At 41.5% G+C, this 22,450-nt stretch overlaps 1 protein-coding gene across 1 annotated transcript in view; it reads left to right on the forward strand.

Moving 5' to 3' along the window:
- The window catches only part of ICOSLG (inducible T-cell co-stimulator ligand), a 64,913-nt gene extending 43,569 nt beyond the window's left edge, over positions 1 to 21,344 (forward strand). Inside the window, exons 6-8 of the mRNA XM_009998108.1 lie at positions 17,742 to 18,077; positions 19,848 to 19,883; positions 21,271 to 21,344. Of these exons, the coding sequence (XP_009996410.1) occupies positions 17,742 to 18,077; positions 19,848 to 19,883; positions 21,271 to 21,344 (446 nt within the window). The remainder of the gene's footprint in view (positions 1 to 17,741; positions 18,078 to 19,847; positions 19,884 to 21,270) is intronic.
- The last annotated feature ends 1,106 nt before the right edge of the window (positions 21,345 to 22,450 follow it).

Below are 22,450 nucleotides of genomic sequence, written 5' to 3' on the forward strand. Positions count from 1 at the left end.
GTCTGGGGCTAGTTCAAAATACACTGTAAAATTAAGTTTACCTAAACTTTCACCAGGGGTTTCCTATATAGAAAGTGCAGAACCACAGAGAGGTTGGGCTGACCTTTCATAGCGTGAAAGCTCATGGTTTTACACAAGCTGCTCGTCTTTCTTTTTAAGTCATTACTTACCAACATGCTTAAAACAGTATAAACATATAAAAGTTCTGTTCAGCATCTCTGATGATGAAAAAGGTTAAGTTTGGTGGACTCTTGATTACAGAAAGTAGATGACAGCAGGTACCCATGCACTGTTCTCCCAGTGTAGGTGTAGCCTGCTCAAGTTGCCCTTGAGAGTAGCACAAAGTTGATTCAGCGACTCATTGCTAAGGTACTTCATTCGGGCCCAGGGCCATCTTTCAAGTGACTTCCACCACAACCCTCAGGATGACACTGCTGTTTATTACCAAGTCACCATCAGATGCTGTAACAACACAAGACATCTGGGTAGCACTCACGAGTTTGACACCATCTGGTTGCTTTCAGATATTAGGTCTCCAGCTCCAGTAGAAGCCCAGAGAATTTGTGTTGGAGAGCAAAAGCATTAACAGCAGAAGGACACACCAGAGAACCCATGCCAGAATTAATCTGCTTGTTCTATCCACTTTTGTGCAGTTTTCTTCCAGAAGTTATGGAACAGTTTGTCTTCCCTCAACACAGCCCTTCTTTTAGAGAAGACAACATCCAGCACAAAGTATTGTCAAATGAACCGCTGGTGACTCTCTGATCTTTGGGCAGTCTTTGTAATATCACCTGTATTGCTGTTGCAGTAACAGCAGTGGGCTGTTCTAGTCTTTCTGTCCTAACTCCTTCTTGTGTTTAAGACAAACAAGAGAGTTACAGTCTGCAGCTCTTGCCCACGTAAGAAGCACCTCATTGGATCAGACAAGTCAACCTAGTTCTTCAACTCTGGCAGGAACAACAGGAAACACCATTAAGACAGCATGAGTATCTCAGATACTGGCCAGGCTGACACTGGGCTTGTACTCCCCCAGTATCCATAGTCCAAATAGTATGTACCTGCTTTTCAGAATCACCTTCTATAGCTCCGCCTCACGCCTTTCCTAGCACTGGGCTGCCATGCAGACTAGTCCAAGTCATCCTTAGCTACATGTCATATGCTCCTGGAGTTCTTTGTCCTGTTGCACTGCCTCAAACTCCATCACCACATTGCATGGCTAAATTACACCACCATCTCTGGCACCACAGGGTAGGAAAGGAACCGTGGGCTAAGCTAACAGTTGAGAAGAGGCTTTTCAAGATTTTCCTGGGCTTGGGACAGTAGTTTCTTCTGGCTTTTGTCTCTAGTAGTTCCAAACTTGTCTGAGGCAACATTAATACCCCTCAGCACACCAGAAGTTATTACTTTAAAACATAAGCTGGATCCAACAGAGTTTGGGTCCAAAAACTTAAGCTTGTTTTCTCACTGCCACAGTTGTGATAGAGCTGTTAGAGCCACTGTCGAGAAGCACACAAGGTCTAACCCAGTATCAGTTCAAAACATGTTAGCACATCAGCCAGCAGCCATACACTCTATGGAGCAGAATATTTAAAATTAAAAGGGAGAGGGGAAAGAAGAAATTAGTTGTGTCCTGTAAAGATGAGGGCTTGCAGGGCTGCCAGTGCCAATTTGCTATAGGAAAACAAAGTCACAGAATCTGCACATGTTGCAGTAAGAAATGTGACAACATAAGAAATTATGGCTTCCATCTTCGGCTGTTTCTATGCTTTCTGCTGGGGCAAGAGACCCTGGTACAGCAGAGTAATCCACTGGGGGAATAGGAAGAGAAGGAATGGGAGGAGGTAGGTTTGGATTGTTAAAGAACAAAAAAACCCCCACAAAAAAAAACCCAAACCAACAAACCATAGAGCTGAGAGTCATCTTTCAATTCTGGAAAAGAAACACTTCAGCCAAGTACAGCCCTACAGTCTCCAATAGGAAAGTCAAAACACTGAACCACCACAGAAAAAGGAAAAGACACACGCACATACATCTGTCCCCCCAAGACACATGCACAGTTAACCATAATGAAAAAACCTGCAGTAGGTTCTTCACATATACCTAAAGGACAGAGCAGGCAACATGTGAAAATTAAGTGCATACGCACAGACATAGGAAGAATAGGGGACTGTTGTCAGAAATGGTAAGGGGGAGGATTTTTCTTTTGCCATAGTTCTGAGCAAAAATACATCTATAGGAAGTAACACAAGTGGTTTTTCAGAGTGCTTTGATGGAAAGGAGTTGCTTTCTTTGCTTCCAAACCCCAAGCTTGCTACTTTGAAAAGGAGCCAGCACCTTGCTCTGTGTGGTCATGATTACAGATGGGGGTAAAAAATGCAATGCTATTGCATTTATGAAAGAAAAGCACTTTTGCTGGTGGGACAAGAATGAGACAAGATCCGATCACGCTTACAATGCTTGAGATGGGCACTTCAGATTGTTATCTGATTTGGCAGACCTAGATCTGAACGGAGCATTAGCAACAAAACTCAAAATATTTAAGACGACTGAGAAACATTAGAGTAGAGGGCCTGCAGGAAGTGCTTATGAACTCCATTTCTTCTTTTTCCTATGTATACAAATGGACTGCTCAAGATATTTTCTTCAGACTATAAGTACATCTCAGATCTCAAGCCAATAGTCTAGATCCCTCCAACACCTGAGGAAAACAGAATTGTCTTAAGATGCCCAAGTTTTGTATAATATGCGTACATCCCATTAACTCAATGTATGACCATTCTCCACTCAGAACAATTATTTACAGCTTAGCAAAACAAGCACGAAATGCTTACAGGAGCTTTTAGGCATCCTCATTTAGAAGCCTATTTGTGTCTATCTCCAATGGACAGAGGTTAACTGGACATTAACATTCTCATGTTTGCATCAGCCATACAACTAGAAACTTTCTGCTCTCATACTAGAGCAGCTAGGCTTAAAAAAGCGTGTAGGCTTCAGCTTTGTAAATATTTTCAAAATGTCTGGGTTGGGTAGACAATTCCATTGGGAGGAGGAGAGCAGGTTTAAGCCTGTAATATTTGGCAACTGTATGCCTTATTTTTGTCACTGGTTTGAGGACTCTTGAAACACTAGGGTTTTTTACCAGCCTAAGGCATTCCATGAGTATTTGTGCTTTGACTGGGTAACTATGGAAAAGGCCAAGACGAGCTCCTGGAGAAGGGAATGACCCTCCCTTTTCTTAGTAATTTACATTCAGTGCACTTAACCAGAACATACAGGAATATTAGAGATACTTTGTTAGGGTTCATGTGGTCCATACCACATGTGGTAAATTACTCTCAGGAAAAGTTCTATAAACAGTTCCTCCCTCCTCAAGAAGTTCTCACAAACTGCAGCTACAGGTCTGTTTGGGATACCTGAAAGACAACAATCCACAGATAAAACCCAGACACCTTCACTTTTGCTTTAACAGAGCAAGGCTCCTAGAAGATACTGGCTCAGACAGACTCACTCCTTTCAGTTCATTAGCTCTGAAATCTATGTTAATTAATAACAGTGATTAGCCTCAGGGTTTGTTCCAGGGCTATAAAGACTTTATGATGAACAACTGCTTATCAGCATGTTCACCAAACTGCATTTTGTAAATTCGTAGAAAAACGCAGGATGTGATTCAAGCTGTTCCTCTCACTCAGAGGAGCCACTGAAACAGAGTTTGTCTTCTAGGTGTACAAGTCCTCAGTGATGTGCTCAGCATGGAGCTCGGTCAGTTCAGTTGCAAAATCATTCTCTGGGGAAGAGCAAAGACAAGTTAAGCCAACCTTGGCTAGCCTCAGTTTATTTTTTTCCTCTCATCCTAACATCTGAGCTTCCATTTTAAGACCCATCATTCCCAGTGTTTCCATGTCCAATGCAGCAACTACCACAGCATTGTCTCCTAATTAGCCCCATTGACCTGTGAGGCTCACCACTTTGTTGATGAATACTTAAAACCTCCCTAGAGAACACTAAGTATTTTCTGAACTTCATCTGCTCCAAGGCTGTCTTCCTCTTCTCACCTGTCAGGATATATGAATCTAATTGATTGTAGGGTTCTGAGTCAGAGGAATGTATCATCTAGTAATAGGTCTGATAGAGAAAAAATAATTCAACTATTGTATCTTGATGGAATTGTGTATATATCCCACTAATATCATAATCTTGTCTTGAAGAAAGCTGGTTTGTACAATATGTAAAATTAATATAGCTAAAAGAAGAGAAACTTGCAATCCTGCAAAGCAACTGGCTGTCCTTGAGCTTACAGCAACAGATACCAGCAAAAATAAATATCTGCTGGCTTGGATTTTCCCTGTTCTGACACTACAGAGCTGGAAAGCAATTTTGAAGAATGGAAATTCTCTGGCATTAGTGGCATTACTTCCTCCTAGATAAGGCATTGAATAAAAGTAAAGACATTTCATAGACTATCCCATCAGCTCAGAGCTGTCTCTTGAGCCTGAAATAGTTTCCCTTCTGCTTCCTAGGAAAGTCCCCAAGAATTTCCCTTTCTTCCTTTCCCTTGTGACCAGGCTTCATCCACTACATGAATTTGAAAGTTCAAAGCACAGGAGTTTTCTTCTTTCCTTCTTTGGACTGATGACATTTGCCAAGGGGATTTTATAATCCTGGCTTGGTGTGAAAGATAACTGTTAACTGAACAGGAAAAAAACATTTGTAAAGTGGATAATATATTGAGCAATCATTACAAATATTCATAAAACCATTACACTAAATGCTGACAGTCAGTTTTTTTAAAAAGAGATTCTCTTTTTCCTGCATTGAGTTTACTATATGTATCTCAATACTGTTCTTACTTTGTGTCCAGTAACTAAATCCTTCTTGGGTTATATCCTCCCTATATTTCATGGTCCTTCACCTGCACTACATCAAGACACTATACAGATGGGATTGAGAGCAAAGATAAGTCTAAAACTCATGAATGTGATTCCTTTTATCAGCTGTAAGCAGTTGAAGAAATCAAAGACTGCTGAGATATCCCAGGTACTAAGCAAGGAGTCAAGGTCAGACAACACACCTACTTCAGTGTTTGGAGAAAAGAAGGCCTAGATTGAGATGCAGGCAAAATATGGTCTCACTTAAATCGCAAATAGCCCAGCTGAACCAGAGGGCTGGTGACTGGCTGGAGCTTAGAAGCACAAGGCAGCTGCTGCTCCTGCTATGCCCATCCCTCCGAAGCAGGAGGCAGCAGCCCATGTCACCCATCGCTTTGCCATCTGCTAGACTTGCTCCTGATTTCTAGCAGCAGTATCCTCTTGTAGCTTGCTTTTCCAAGATGCCTGAACCAGCTCTATCCATGTGTGGCTGTGCATGTACTGGGAAGTCCTTGTCCCTCTGTAGGGACATAGTAACAAAGGAAAAATTCAAATAATCATAAGATTTCCAATGTAGATGCAAAGTGGTGAGCTTGGCCCATTGAATGATGGAGCTGCAAACTCTGCAGAAGTTTAATCTAGGTGGAGGTATTTCAGTGTAGGGATGTTTCTACAAGAGATTCAACAACATTTAACAATCCGGTCCTTCAATAAGAAATAGTTGTTTTACATATGGAATCTCTAATCCAGATTGCACAATAGCCCTTGAGGCAAATTCTAACTACAGTGGGAGAGGAAGGCCAGAAATCAGATACAAAAGAGCAAGGAGAAATACCTGTCAGCCACACCCATAACATGTAAGTACTTCCCATGTATTTCAACCCATTTTGGTTCTTCTTGCCTGCATCTGGTTTATGAGGAGCTACTTACAAAGATTCACTTGACATATTAGCTAAAGAAAAAAATGTTTAGGTACTTGAGAGGACTAGAGGAATGGCAGCAAGATAACTATTTCACCTATCTTCTCTCCTATGCCAATACAGCCTACCAAAGTTTCTCCTCAGTTTATGGTCAGCAAGAACTTGAAACCTCACACACACCCACAGGCAGTAAGAGGGCTGACAATCTTTTAGTGGTTATAGCAATAAGTAGGCATCCACTGAGAGCCACTTTCACAGAAGTTGATCTCACAGGTCCAAGTAGTATTACTAATGCAAACTGGATCATCTTACTTAAAAAATAATTTTCACACCTAGCTTCAGATTATCCACTTTAGAACTACTGGTATCAGCCAGTGCTGTATTAATCCAACACAAATTTTTACTGACATCAGTTATCTTACTGTCTTCATGACTTCTCACTTAAGTGAGTCTAAGTGCAAGCTTAGCCATTTGGTTGTTGAATAGAGTGGTCCAGAATCAGGTAATGCCACAAATTTAAGGGTCAGTTCGAGTAGATGCCAGAACAAAAAACACAGTGAGGAATGAAAAATTAGCTTTTTCCATGTTAACATTTTACTCAACAATACCTCTATCTTCAGAGGTCAAACAACAGTAAAATAAGATGTTCTCCAGAGTACTACAACCAGATATTCAGAGAGGAACTGATTCTAGAGTCAGAAAAAAAATACAACACAATATTGATTCAGTCTTGTCTCTTTCTCCATTGTCACTTGTGATCTACTTCAAGGCTTTAAGTCTTGTAAAAAAACAAGACTTACACACACACCCCTAAACCTTTTTCATGTAACTGCAATCTATAGAAATAATGGCTCTTTATTCTTGAGAAGAATTTATTCATCAAAAGAGAAAAACACATTTTGTCAGAATTGGCAGAAAAAGAGCAGTGGAAACTCACAGAAAAGCAAAAAGGAATTGAGAAAAATAATAACTTTGGGGGGATCTGTCAGAAAGACATAAAAAGGAACAATAACTTTTTGGTTTCTCTTTAAAGGTTTCTTAAAAGGGCGTGAGACCACCACACAGCACTTAGTCATAGGGAGTAAGTCTCACCCAGTAAGCACAAGGCCAGGCAAAGAGTGGGATACACTACTGCTCCTCAGGCTGTGCTTCCTGACCTTTCACCTAGACAGCATCAAGTCTGCTGCACTCAGAGACCCAAGAGGACTTAGAGTTTGCAAGACAGGAATATGTGGGGTTGGGAATACTTGCTAGGGATTTGGAAGGCAGAAAACACTCCCTCAGTCAAGAGTCTTTCCAGTAGAAAGAAAGTAAATGAAAGGCACTGCCCTACCATTCTATAATGGAGCAGCATTCCCTTGAAAACCTATCTAGCACAGGTGTTACACAGAGCATAAAACATGTTTTAAGAGAATGGGATGAGAGCCCACTACTGAAAAAATCACAGACAGTTGGCCATGCAAAACTGCCTCACACAGACTCTGCAGGCAGCAGTGACACAATGTCCTTCTGGGATCTCTGGACAGCTCTGCCTGTAGTTCCTGGACTTTCACCCAAGGGAATCAAACAGATGACAAACACAAAAGTCCTCAGAAATGACCACTGGAGGCATGGATCTTGATGGCCTGAGGATTCAATAAGACAAAACATAACATGAAGCCACCAAATACTCCCAGGATTGTAGCATTATTTAATCAGTGTGAAATTCTGCTCTTGCATACCAAGAGCATGCTTCCTTCCTTCTGAAACTTGAAATGAAACCACACTGTATTTAGCATCACTCCCCTGAGCCACCCAAACCTTTTCATTTTGCAAAGCCACAAACAACGTCAGTTTTGTCTGAGGGCTATTAGAAAGGTTATTCTGAAATGAAAATAAAGTCCAATTCCCTGAGGATTCCAGTTTCTCAAGTGCACTGCCTCGTACACACTCCCATTTTGGCCAGGCACATCCAGAGTTTTTACTATTTTCCTCCAAACCTTCGGTAGGGTGGTTACGTGTTTCAATCCTGGAAACTCTGATCAGGTATAAACTATAAAATATGTTTAACATTTTATTTCTATAAATTCCTCCTTACTAAAACTATACATTCAAAGCCAGAGGAAAGTGTGTAAGTTCCTCCTGCAGTACTCTGTATGGGCTGCAGCTTTCCACTGGGAGCAAGTAATTTGTTGTTTATCCCCAAGAACTTTTCAGATTAGATATGCATTTGACAACAACCTTTTGGTCCTCAGAGCCTGACTGTAGCCCACAAAAAGCCTTAAATAGGCAACGGGAATTTCCAGCAGCATAGGGAAACATAAGCACCCCAAAGCCAGCACCCCACCCATCACACACCCACACTCTCCACAGCATGTGACTGGATCACAGGGAGGAAAGAGAGGGAGCATAATCAGAGTACACAACACTGCAGTGAACAGCAGATAAGGACAAGGTTGGAGAGTTTTGAACAGTTGTAAACTATGCTAACACAAAGAAAGATGAAAATCAGCCCAGGCACCCTCACAGGTACATGACATTTGCTACAGTGCACCACCAGCACGTTTTGCAGCCTGAAGTCCCAGACATTCTCCCAGGAAGCAAAGGGCATTTCTTCTCACCGCCTTGAGCGGAGAGGGTGAATCACACAACAGTTAGCTACTGAAAAACTACCTACCACCACTCACAAATGCTTAGAAGACTGCTTTCAAATTTCAATTTTTTTTTTGCTTTATTTCAAAAAAAGTCCTAGAAGATAGTGCCATTGCCATTTTTTTGATACATGCTAGCATCACCGAGATCTCTTAAATATCTTTCCTTGAACTAATTATAGGGCAGGTCTCTAAATGATGCCTCATGCTTGTTTGCAGATTGCTTTCAGACAAGATGAAAAGTAATCACCCAGTTTCGGTGCAGATTGTTGCACTGTAAGAACTTTCTCTAAGAAGCCAGATAGTAATTTCCACTTGCAAGCTCACTCATCAGCTTTCGCCTAAAGGTAAAAGAGCTGTATACTTACATGAGCAGCAAGCATTTAAAGAAATTACAGAAATTGCCTTTGTGGGAATAAGGAACAGTAAGGCAAAATTTCTCAGCTCAAAGTGCTCTCAGGATTTCACAAAGTTGTGGAGAAATGTTCCCTTGTCCTCCTACAAGCATCAGTAATGACAGTCAGCTCACATAAATCTGGTCTTAAAAGCAAAAACACTGGAAGAAACTATCTGTGACTATCTTTGCCAGGTGCATAACAAGCAGTTTCCTTCTTGGCACTGGTCTCCATTCATCTGCTAGGCGATTTTGGCAAATCCTTTCAGGATTACTACTGTCTTCTCCAGCTGGTGCCTGTTTCAGCTTGTATCACCACTCACTCAGTGCACAGCTGCATTACCTGCGTTACTCAGCCAGTACTGGCAGTTGGCAAATGAAGCAGAAGATCTGGCAAGAAAATCAGTGCTTTCAACACAACATCCAAATTGTCACATCCACTTAGTTCACAATGACTTTTAAATCAGTGTCACACTTTGTGGTCACCACACAGAGGTACCTCCTCTATATCAAGAGTTCCAGCGTAGCATCTCAGTCCCTGCCCTGGCCAGCACCCTCCTTCAGCTCATCATCCCATAATAGCCTCTCACAATCCTCCTTTAGATTTTAATTTCCCTGGTCCTTTCAGGTCTAGATCCCAAACTGATCATTCTTTGCAGTGCAAGTATATAAGCACACTGGGACTACCTGCCATTGCTGGATTGATCACTGGAACTGGCAGGTGTTTCTGGTACCATCACCTGGCCATTAAGCCACCAGAACTGCTGCCCACTGTATGAGCCCAGGTGGGTCACACTCCAGCTGCACCATCCCTGATGGTCAAACAGCTGCCCACAGGATTGAGAGCAAGGTTATGGCAAGAAAAAACAAAACAAAAAAACCCACAAACAAACAGACAAACAAAGAACAACCCACACAAAAGAGCCTATTTTCTTAACTTATTTTGAAAGGAGAGTTTTAGTGCTCCAAGAGCCTTCAGCAGTAGCATTTAGACCCTTTCTCACACCCACCTCTCCTGCACTGGAAAGAGACAACTTGAATCAAATTTATTTAGGATACAAAGTCCTGTTATTCTGCAGACACTGGGAACATTTGGTTACTTGCTTAATTAATGTCATTTTATTGCAGGCTGAGCTAATGTGTTTAGTCAATGGCCTTGCACACTTGGCACAAGAGTTGGATGACAGAGACATTGCCAAGAAGTTCAGAGTTTCACAATTTAATCATAAACTTTAATTACATCACATGCCTAAGTTATTTCAGGTAGGTTACTGTGTTAGAAAGTTATTATATAGTATTTTAATCCTTCAGGAAGTGATTCTTCAATGCATAGCCATACTCAGTTAATTGCTTTAACCTCAAAAATAAAAGTTGTAAATAATTCCTTTGTCAGATTCAAGTGAACAGTGAATGAAGCAACTTTTAGATTTGAAAAAATTTACACAGAAAACAATTATATGTTAGTTTTCTAAACACCCATTTTATTTAAACCAGCACTTAAAAATAAGGAAAAGTGAAATATCCAATAGAAACTAATTATTTTAAATTATGATCCATGTGGTGATTGAAACATCTTACACCAGCTGAACTGCTAAGACAGGAACAGATCTTCCTTTCAGTCTGCCAAGAACAATCCTTCTGGAGGCTTTTTGTAAACGTTGTTGTTCCAAGCAGAGTCAGCTCAATCCAGAAAAAGTTATTTCAACTAAACAGCACTGGATTAAGCTAAATTAAGGGTCAGGTACTCCAGCTAGACCACTCTGAAGCATTCCTGCAGTTAAATTCTGCTTCCTAAAACAAGACTTGCCCTGTTCCTTCTTTGTGCACAAACTTAAACTTGAGTAGGGAAGTAGAAAAAGCACATGGATCGCAAGAGAGCTCAGTGTCCAAACTGCATCTGAATTGCACATGATATTTCAGGTTTGATCCCACTTCCTCCAAGTCCAAGACTTTTTGTGAAGGCATTTGTGAGAACCAGAAACACCACAAGGACTTTGTGGGAAGAAACCAGCCAAAGCTAGAGATACAAACAAGCCATCTGGGCTGGAACAACCAACTTCATGCCATTCTTGAGTCAGAATAAAAACTTTAATAAAACAATTGACTCTTCAGAAGAATGACATCACTTCTAGAAACTCTGACTTTTGTCTCATTCCTGTCTACTGCTACTGCACTTCTACACAGACCACTTAGATGGCCACACCTACCAAATTTTTAGTTCTTTCTACATAGGGAGATATCATAAGCACACCCTTTACCTACAGAGAGAGCAGGCATGACCACAGCAGCACCACAGTGCACCAGCTGCTGGCTACCCTCCCTCAGCCTGGGAAAGAGACCTAGCTGCTGCTTAACAGCCAGATGGTGTGGAGCCCTGGTCCTCCAGATCCACCTTGTTCTTGCCCCAGTGCCAGAGCACAAGACAATCTTGCTCCTGGTGGTTTTGCAGAACTGCCTTGTGTGGAGTGGAACACCTGTACAAAGCTGAGAGGGAGGATTAACTCCACTAAGCACCTCAGAGAACTAGTCAGGCATGTAAGAGTGGCCAGCAGTGCCTCAGTTCCATTTACAAAAGGCAGGCAGAAAGGAAACACATATGGAATAAGCTGACTTCGCATACATTTATACCCTTGCTCGAAACAGGGAGGGAAGCAACCACAGGAGAAGTTCGAAAACATGTAGAACTCACTAGTTTTAAAGTCAAAGAAGCCAAAGATGGCAAATGGCTTGAACCAAGTATCAGGAGGGGCTGGTAAATGAAGCATAATCAGGGCTTGGACATGAGGAGAAGTGGGGGAAACACACTCAGCTCTCTGGTCTTGCTCACCCTAGGAAGCACTATTGCACGAGGAGCAACAAGCAACACCTTTCCCAGACAAAGTAGCCTCAGTGGGAGGAGGACCTTGGCTAAACCATTGTTTCCACCATCAGCATTATCTCTGGAGCACACTGACAAAGAATGATCACTCAGATACTTGCACTGCCTAGGCTGCAAGATACTATGAGGATGAGAAGAGGAAGCCCAAACCCTACATTCTTCCCCACCTCACTCTGTTTTTGTTGTGGGGGTTTTTTTTACCTCTTTGAGAAAGTACCTGATTAAACAGCTTCCTTAAAGGAGGTCCTTGAAGCATCTTGATAGGTTGTTTGCTCATGTCTGTATTTTGCTGGTAAATGTGCAGCTTGGGTGGTATTTGGTAGTCTGAAGGATGATATCTACAGCTCTTAATAAATACAATATCCATTAGGTGTCACCATCTCCTTTGATCTCAGCTGGCCATAAAACAAGAATTTCCTCACAGAGTTGAAAGCTCAGGGCTAATCAGTGCATGGCTTGGATCCTACACATGAAAAGAAACACTCACATGGATCCTACACATGAAAATAAACACACTCTGTATTGTAACTGTGTACTCAAAGTGTAAATACACACTATTGTATACACTCCACTATGCACAGAGTGTATATAATAATACACAGAGTGAAAGAAAACAGACTGAACCACAGTAATCAAAATACTTGTAAATAACTTACCCACTTCTGAATAAATGCTTATGGCCACAAAAATTAAGAGCCTTTCACTCTTTTGCAGAGACAGAAATAGCAGCTGGAACACCTGGTGAAGGTCACGACAGGAAGGAACTTCTAAGGGCTGGGAAAGCACAAAAATGACATGGTAAGCTGCACTTTTCTTATGCTGCAAAGCAGCTGAAGTTTGGGAGTGCAGGAGTTTTGTTTAATTACCAATAGAAAATAATTTCAAGAGCAAACTATGACTACTTGTATACAATTAACTTTGCCTGTATGAGAACACACAGGGGAAGTATGGGTCTGGTGTTACAAAGTGAAGACCCATCCCATTACAGCCACTGAGAAACCTTAAATCTACAGGCAGGAGATACAATCCACACCAAAACAAGACAGATATTCTAACCCAGACAATTTTGTATCCAGTTTCTCTCTACAGATTAGGGATTTGCAAAAAAGGCATAAATTATGCCAGAGGAAAGGTCTTTGATCTCTGCTGTAGTGTTCTAACAAGTCATTTGGCATTTCTCTCTCTCACTTTATTAGGGAGACTGCTCTCCGGATGGTTGCCTGCTTACTGTTTGCATCTCTGCCCAGAGGTAAATATACTATAATACACCTCTAGGAATTTGTGGAAGTATTTACATGTGACTACACAAACTGCAAACCGATGATCTTGGAGCAAAACAGAACAAATACATGCTTCGCTTTGAATATATTTAATGACAGTCCAAGGTTTACAAGTATAGAAAATAACCTCCAGATAAACCTCTACATCTGAAAGAAGTGGTTTCAAGGGTAAAGTGTTTCAGGCTCACAAAACTCTACCTAAAAAGTTTATCCTACCCACAACCTTAAAAATACTCTACCATTACCATAATGTTAAGAATGACTTGGAATCTCATCCTTCACATCCCCCAACTGCCTTGCATCTGTTTTTTGTATTTAAACTCATTAAGTTGCTGGGTTCACTACAGATACAACCAAGTGAAAGGACTGGCACCCAGCAGCAGTCCCTCTCCCTGAACCTTTGCACATACTCCGCAAAGTTCTAGCAGAGTTGGGTTTCCAACATTTAGATTAGGTATCATTTTCCCTATGAAAGAGATACCAGTAAGTGCTGGTGAGGGAGTTCTCTACAATCTGCAGGGCAACTCCTTGTGATTTCCTTAGATGAGGTTTAAATTCAGCAATATCAAGACCTGTGTGTATGGTCAAGACTAGTCTGTTTGCCCAGAAGTGTCTCCCCTTTACCAAGCACTATGGTGGTTTAGCAGGTTACATTTCATCAGGAATTATTCAATCTCTCTTCTGGAAGCACAAATGACACTTTCTGGGAAAATGTTCAAGTATCTCCCCAGAGCAGTGTGAAAAGTCTATTACCACTCAAGATGTGCACTTTCAGTAGTTGAGGGCACCTGCAACTACCCTTGGACTCTTTTTTTTTTCCTCTCATTTTTTTTCACTCCATAAAAAAAGGGAATTCAAATTAAGTGTTTCTGAGTAAGTAAGAGGGATTCTAAGCAGCCCCTTGCTCTCCCCAAAGTACCTTTGCATGTAAGTGATACATAAACCAGTAAAGAATTAGATAATATTACCTTGTCAGGGTAACACACTTCAGTTTGAGCTCACAAGAACTCAGCAATACAAGAAATTCCTTGTTGTCATGTTCCTAACACTAGAATATTTTTCTGCTTAATCCATTACTTCCACTATTAAACTAGTTTTTCTACTATCAGAACTGAGCTAATATAACCAGAGTGAACTTGAGAGACTTACTCAAGATGTCTCCACTTCCAGGCCTTATCCACAAAGCATAAACTCTAGACTGCCCACCATCATCTCAGATTCCTCCCATACAAACAATATGTAATTAATAAACAAATATAATTACCCTAGATCATCTCTTAGGAGAGAGAAAAGAAAAAGCCTTGTCTTTATAAGCTTTCCTACACCACACTTTGGACACTGAAGTATCCAAAAGCAGTATTTTCTCACTGTAGGAATTGTACAGATTACTTACATAAGCACACTCAAATTCACCTTGAATTTTCTAAGCTTTTGGGAAATACTTCAAACACACACAAAAAAAATACATTTTTTTAAAAACCCAAGCAAACTCATCTCACTTTATGTTTGAGTCTTAAAGCTGCAAATGAAAGCTGCGTGCCAACACACATTTTTTTTTTTCCCCAAAGTAGAGAACAGCACCTTCCACATGCAAAACTTGCCATGTAGCTCAGATGAGCCCTACTCACCCTGGTTCACACTTCTCAGGGGGTCCTGCCACCAGCCCCACTACTCACTGCTTGGCTGCTTCAGCCTTCTGGCCAGGCAGCTCTCTGCTTCCACAGCTCCTGCTGCATCCAGTAGCCTCAGCAAGAAGCTCAGTGCAGCATCACCAGTCTTCAGCATGACTTTACTCTTCTTCTACAAGATTTGCTTCCATGAGGGCACCTTTTTTTTTTTTTTTTACTTGCACCCAGAAGTGTGTTCTTCCCATCTACAGAAAACCTCATGCAGCTCTGTTAAATAACTCATTGCAGCCAGATTTCAGTCACCTGTTACTGGTCTAGACAACTCCAGCAAAATCTCCTTTTTTACCTCCTGCTGGCCTGGTTTTACCAGCTGAAAGCAGGTAGGGCAGAGTGGGCCAAACCCCTTGAGTGTTTACAGAGTCATCACAGGTGTTAAAAGATTGGTACAGTGTATCATGGGAAAGGAAGGATTATGCTACGTTCAGATATGCTGGGTACTGCTGTCCTCCACCTTCAGAAAAAGAATAAAGGGCCAAAAAGTAAACAGATGCCCTTCTAAAATCAGTATCAAATTTAGAAGTGATTGCTCTCCGTATTTTGCTCATTAAGCAAATGCTTATTGTCCACTTCTCTGAACAGAGCTACAAGTTTTGTTGATTTCAAGATTATCTTCTCATCATCCGTGTGCAACACCGTATGTTGTAAGCACTCTCCCTCCCAACAGCAACCTGTTGGAAGGGCCTTTGAGCAGCCAGGTCTAGTGGATGATGTCCCCACCCATGGCAGGGGGGTTGGAACTAGAGGATCTTTAAGGCCCCTTCCAACCCAAAGCATTCTACGATTCTATGACTCTTCCCACCAGAAAGCCCTACTGGAGGCTCACTCCTCCAGGGCTTACCAAACACGTGCAGCAGCCTCAGGCACACTCATCTACCTGCTGTGCTTAGCTAAAAATGGTCAGGCATAACTGCAGTCTGCTTTCAGATACTGCCTTGCCTTGGAAAGGCTCTGGTGAGCACAGCCTCATAGGCTCCCCAGGCCCAAACAGCTCAGGGACAGGTCTCAGGCTGCTCCCTCACCTTCCTTGTCCTTGCTCAGGTGGCGGTGGCCCTTCCAGGTGTGCTGGGTACAGCTAATGGCCCTGCCCAGGCACCTCATTGCAGGGCTGAGGCAAACTCCTTGGGAAATGTAGGGTCATATATGCTGTGACAGAAAAGGTATGGTACAGTGGAGGCTGAGCTTTGTTATAAATAAAGGTCCTTGTTTAGATACTGTTGTAATTCAGGTTCCCCTTGAGAAGAAAAACCTGGTCAGCAATTGATCCAGCTCAAAAATGGCTGAGCTCTCAACACAGCTAGCACAGTCTCCTTCAACTGGCAGCCAGAAATAGCACTGGGGATATGTTTTTTTCCAGTTCAAAGTTTACAATGTTGGGCAAAAGCAGACTGGGATTTTCAGCTGAAAAATCTGAAAGATTACAGAAAGTTGATGTTTGGTTATAGAGTTCTAATTCAAGACACTTGCTTGGCTCTGCAATTTGGGTCTCTATATTACGCTTTTCCTTCTGCTTTTATGTCTGTCTGGATGGACAAAATGTGACACCAAACAAGCCTCAAAGCAGGCACTGATTAATATGGAAACAGAGGCACAGACGTGTACAAATCTAAGCCTTGCCTGATGTTAGAGACTTCAAGGCGGAACTGGAACTCTCTTTGGTTTTTAGCCCAATATATGCACAGAGCTGGTTCAGGCCTAGAACACAGAAATGACTACACTACAATCAGGAACATTTATTTCCATAATTAGTTGTGATGAGTTACCCCTTATGTATGAAAACAGATTGAGTTGTTTCACAGGGAATGTTAGCTTTTCTTCCTGACTCAATCACAAACTCACGCTGCTTTTGTTCTGCTCCCTGCTGGGGAATGAAAGTTTTCCATCCATATTAATTAATCTGCATTTTAATTTATAAAATTATTTTATGAAACATGTTTGGTCAAAATGTTAATTTAAGCCCACACTTTGTGCTGAAAATATCTAGTTATCTATGCTTTATAAATGCATAGAAACCTTCTCCCATGCTCCAGTCTTCCCCTAGAAAATATAACATCACACTCTCATAAGTTTTTCCACATCTTAGTGGGAGACTCCCCTACCTGTGCAAGTTTTATTATACTTTGAATTAACTTGGAAGAATTTATGAAAATATTAATTAGTATCAATGTTATTGAATGAACTGTGTGTGTAAGTGAGCCACCTCTGGCTTGCTGCCCTGCCTGGCAGCCTGTCTATTCACCAGCAAGCAACCCTCACCCCAGTTCTTGCATGTGCTGGAAGTGGTTGGCAAGGTTGATAACATCTCTGCCCAATGTCCAGGCCACCTGTACAAAGTATCTGTCTTCCTAAGACCTCAAAAAAAGTCATTTACCTAAAGTGGGAATGACAGACCTCCTTTCTGGGGTAGTGGGGCAATAACAGTACCAAAGAGCACGTGAGACCCAGGGACAGGAGTTTGCAAGAGCCTTGAGTGCACCCAGACAGACAAGCAGGAAAAAGCCCTTTTATGTCAGACCTGTTGCAAGATGTCACAGGGGAAGGGAGATGTGGCCTCTAGCACAAATCCGGATCCATGATATGACAGGTGAGCAACAGGAGTTGTAGAAAACCAAACCCATCCAGGATTTTTCTCTTGCCTCTACAACACCCTTTTCACGCTTCTTTTTTTCAGCCAGACTTCCTACAAAACCAAGCCCTCCTTAGTCATGTCTGCCCATATTCAATTCCCTGCATCCCTTTCTCCTCTAGTGAACTGGCCAATTAATTAAAAGAAAATCTGACACTTGAACTCAAACACTAAGATCCTCAGAAGGTGGGAGAAAAATCACCAGCTAAGGAGACAAGCTCCAGCAGCACCCACACTGACAAAGTGAAGGCAACCTGCACATAGAGACATTTCTTCTGCTGCACAGCTGGGTAGGCATTGAGCACTCAGGGCCCCCAGTCCTGGCACAGCACCTGCTGGTCCTGTCTGGCTAGGAACAGGAGGACATGGGGGAGAAAGAGAGATGATAATGATGTGATAAAGCCAAATGAAACCTGGTGACTCTTGCTCTGTTGGACACTGAAAAAATTGTCTTGTATTCTAGGTCAACCAGATAAAACATGCCACGCATTTGTTGGAGAAACTGTCATTTTGCCTTGCACCACCACCTCTCCTGGAAAGGTGACGCTTTCCAATTCAAAGCTCTACTGGCAGATAGACACTGTCATAGTGCACTTCTTTCACAATGGGCAGGATGAACTGAAGTTCCAGAACAAAAGCTACCATGGCAGAACCAGTCTTTTTTTGGACCAGATGAAGCATGGTAACTTTTCCTTAAAGATCTCCAATGTCCAATTACTGGACACAGCCATATATACTTGCATCTACAGACAGACTGGGGATGAAACACAGAAATCGAAAATTCAGCTCATTGTATCAGGTAAGATTTATTTTTTAGTTCAGAAGGAGGGAGTTGAGGGCAGCATTTCTAGCTGACAAGCCACATATAAGCCATTGACTGGGATGACTTCAGTTTTTAAAGCAAATCTTCATTCAGTTTCACTCCTTTCCTTGCTTTTGTTGGGAGAATTAAGTGAGAAGGAAAAAACCCTGCTTCTTTGCTAAGCTTCAGCACAGCATATTCCCTGAGCTACATCAAAAGAAGTGTGGCCAGCAGATCCAGAGAGGCGATTCTGCCCCTCCACTCTGCCCTGGTGAGACCTCACCTGGAGTACTGCATCCAGCTCTGGTGCCCCCAGCACAAGAAGGGTGTGGAGCTCTTGGAGCGTGTCCAGAGGAGGGCAACAAAAATGATCAGAGGGCTGGAGCACCTCTCTTATAAAGACAGATTGAGAGTTGGGGCTGTTCAGCCTGGAGAAAGCTCCAAGAAGACCTTATAGCAGCCTTCCAGTACCTGAAAGTGCTACAGGAAAGCTGGGAAGGAACTTTTTACAAGGGCCTGTAGTGACAGGACCAGGGGTAATGGTTTTATAGTAGAAGAGGGGAGATTTAGGTTAGACATTAGGAAGAAATTCTTTAGTGTAAGGGTGATGAGGCATTGGAAAAGGTTGCCCAGGGATGTTGTGGCTGCCCATTCCCTGGAAATGTTCAAGGCCTGGCTGGATGGGGCTTTGGGCAACCTGGTCTAGTGGGAGGTGTCCCTGCCCATGCAGGGAATTGGAACCAGATGATCTTCAAAGTCCCTTCCAACACAACCCATTCTATGATTCACAGAAGCAGCAGGACTCCTGAAAGGAAGCTGCCTGCTTCTTTCCCTCCCATTGCAGGAAACAACAAATCATAAGGTCCTCATCATTTTTAAGGAATGAGAGATTTTATTTCATTTTTTGCACGTAAGTCTGTGTGTGAAACAGGATTAGTTTTATCTCTGGCACTTGGTTCCAAAGTCCAGGCCATAGACTCTTTCAGATGAAAGACGGGCAGTTGATGATTACCTTTCCCTTGCAGCTGGAAAATCTAGATCCACTGACAAGGCTGGACACATGCAACAGAATTACTATTTTTCTTCCTTAGGAAAATGAATGAGACCATAACGCATGCTTGAACAATGCCAAACAACTGAGCTAACATACCTGAATTACCTAATAGCATGGCCAGCAGAATGATGGGGCACTGGGCTTTACCAGTTGACCAAATGAAAAAGCAAATTGAAAAAAAAAAGGGATACAGTGAAAACCAATAATAGATTTTTAAGGTGTTTTGCTTGAATACATCAGCTGGAAACTTCCATTATCGTTAACCACATATATTTAAATCTGCTTAAAACAGAAAAAAAAAGAAAACGTTTTCAAGTAATATAAACCATTTAATGTCTTTGTTTTAATGCACATCTTTCTCAGGAGAAACATCTTTTTGAAATCCAAAGTGAAACACTTCTGTTCAGAAAATCTCAAAGTGCAAAGGCTTGCAGTTTTCAACATGAAAAAAAAAGTTGTTTGAAACTGCAGAATGAAAATGTTTTTATTATCTAATATTTGGGAACACTGAGGTGTCTCTTACTTTAAATCTGTGATGATATTTGAACTTTCAGTTTGTTTGATAAATGTATTCTTTCTCAGAAAAAACAACCAAACCAAACAAAACCAAAACCAAAACCAAACTTCATTAACCTTTAGACTAGTTATCAGTACCTTTTCTCTGTCCTAGGCTCAAACAAAAAAACCTCTGATTCATGTGTTATTTTTTCCAGATCCACCTATCATTGATGAGGCAGTTACCCCTTCTGGTAAGGCAATACTCCTTGAACTGCTAAGTTCCTAAGTGATTATCAGGTGCTTTAATTTGAATTTGCGAGATTGGTAAAATATGCAATAGAGAAATTATAACGTGTGAATAGAGAAAGTCCAATAGACTTTTAGTGCTTGTTCTCTCTTACTGAATCTAGCAAAATACAGCTTTTCCAGACAGAGAAAAATATCTCCACCTAGACCTAGACTGCAGAAGTATACTGAATCACAGAATATCAGTGGTTGGAAGGGACCTCCAAAGATCATCAAGTCCAACGTTCCTGCTAGAGCAGGACTAAAACAACTAGGGCAGTGGAATTTTCTCAAAGCCAAAAGGCTGTATTTAAAGAAGAACGTTGCATTGATGTTTAACTTGGCCAACAACTTTTCCCCCATAAAAACTATTTCTTACCATGAAAAGGTATTTTCATTGGGGGGGGGGGGGGGGGGTGTGGGGGGGTGTGGAAAGGAAGTGATTGGGACAAGGGGGAGTTTTTCAGCTTTTCTATAGAGGAACAAACTGAATCACACACTTTAGACACCTGAAGGTTGGGGAGCTTGGGGATGGAGGAAAGACCAAAACCCTAACCTTTGAACCATATTTTTTTTGTAAAAAGAAAAAAAATTTTTGTGTGGTCAGTTTAACCTAAAGAAAATTTTCAGCCGTGGTTCCATTTTTAAAATTTATTTTCAGCAATTTCTTAAGAAAGGGAGGACGAGAATCTGGTTTTTATTAGTTGTTATTTTGGAAGGGACTTAGAAATGTTAAATGACCTGCTGAGAAGAAAGACATTGTATGCAGAAGTAGTTCTCACACTTTGCAGTCATCATAGCCAGGTCAGCAGATATGTATTATTTTTATACAAAACAGAGACAATTTTGATCTGCTTCCCTTCTTGTTTTGTTTCTGTTATTTGCTGGATTGATTACTTTTCCTAATTATTTTAAAGAGCCTAATTTTCATGTCCTTCTGGGTCTCTTTCTAGAGTCCTGCTGGGTCAATCAAAACATGTTTTAATTTTTTCACGGGAAAAATGAAAGTGCCTGGGCCTGGAAGAGGTCTAAAGAGGCCAGGAGACTTGATATAATCCTACATTTATTTCAAAGTGTTACTGAGGAACACCCAATGTTTACTTGCTCTTTACCCGTTAATACCACATACTTCTTTCTAGGAAGAGCAGGAGGAAGCACATCTATTAGCAATAAGCTAACGGCAGCAACTTACTGAAAGATGATGCCATAGCCTAAAAATTGGTATAGAAAACAATATACAGCTTGATCTTCCCAGGGAAGGACTTGGACCCAAACACCTACAGGAAAAATTCTCTACTGCTTAAATCAGGGGTTCAATTGTTGTTGTGATTTTAACCTGTGTTCTACATCCAGCACAGGTTGCAGATATTATCTGTGCCAAGTGCAACCTGTGCCCTGGGTCCACCTTGTGGCTTATGTACCAGTAGTGGCACACAGTGCCTCTACCACCTAAGCATTCGTGGCATAGACATTTTAGTACTTACAACCACTATTCATGGACTCTCATTCATGATGCCTTCCTCAGGCCCTGAGTAGATAGAATTACAATGTATTTTGCACTCTCTTAGTTGTAGTTATTCTATCAGGATTTCTTATGTTCTTAGTAAAATGTTCTTAGTTATCCAGAAAAGGAAATTCTATTCTTTGCTGCTGAGAGTTTGTGCCTTTTCTATGAAGGGGGAAAAAAAATATTTGTCACAGTACCCTGAGACTGGTTTTTCTGGATTGTACACACAGAGACTGACACGTAGAATTTTGAAAATGAGCCAAAATTCACACGATTATACAAGCTTCCATCAATGCATTTATGTAAAATATATCACACAAACTTCAAATACACTTCTTGTCAAGATACCAGTTACATGTCAACTTTCTCTGTTTTTACTTTTTCAGGACACAGTCAGGTTTCCTCCAGAAGCCTTGCCGACGCACCGTGTCTGACTGTGCTTCCCCTCTCTTTCCACCTCCTGCTCATGCTGGGAGTGTGGCAATGGTAACTGGGAACACCAGCTTTCTCTTTGGAAAGCTCTCCTCACAAGAGGACCTCACTGGGCAGAACAGCAGTGTAGGGTTAGTGTGACAACTGCTCCAGAGCCATGCGAAAGAAACACCAACAGCTGAAAACAGACCAAGCACACACCTAGTGTTTAAGTCCCACATTTTAGTGTTCCAGTATACCAAAGGCAGCAAAACTCAGAGGTGGCAAGTCTGCTTTTCCATTTGATTCTTGGAGCCTAGTTTTAGTGCTGCTGATAGGAATATTTAATTTTGGATATTTTGTTTTTTTCTTTAATAACAGGATAAAAGACTCACAGATCTACAAAGGTCACATTATAATCGATCCTAGTGAGATCTTTGGCTTAAGACCTCATCTACTGTTCTTGAAGAGAACTGAGAGAAAGATGAGTAATTATCTTCTGTGTCAGATAAAAACTGGGAGTAGGAAGATGCTTGTATTGTGTGAAATGTAAGGAAGGAAACCTTGTGAAACTTGAGCCTGTGGAACTTTCATTTCTGTTTTTACTCTGAAGTG

This window comes from Chaetura pelagica, unplaced genomic scaffold (assembly GCF_000747805.2).
Source record: "Chaetura pelagica isolate M959 unplaced genomic scaffold, ChaPel_1.0 scaffold360, whole genome shotgun sequence".
Taxonomy (NCBI): domain Eukaryota; kingdom Metazoa; phylum Chordata; class Aves; order Apodiformes; family Apodidae; genus Chaetura; species Chaetura pelagica.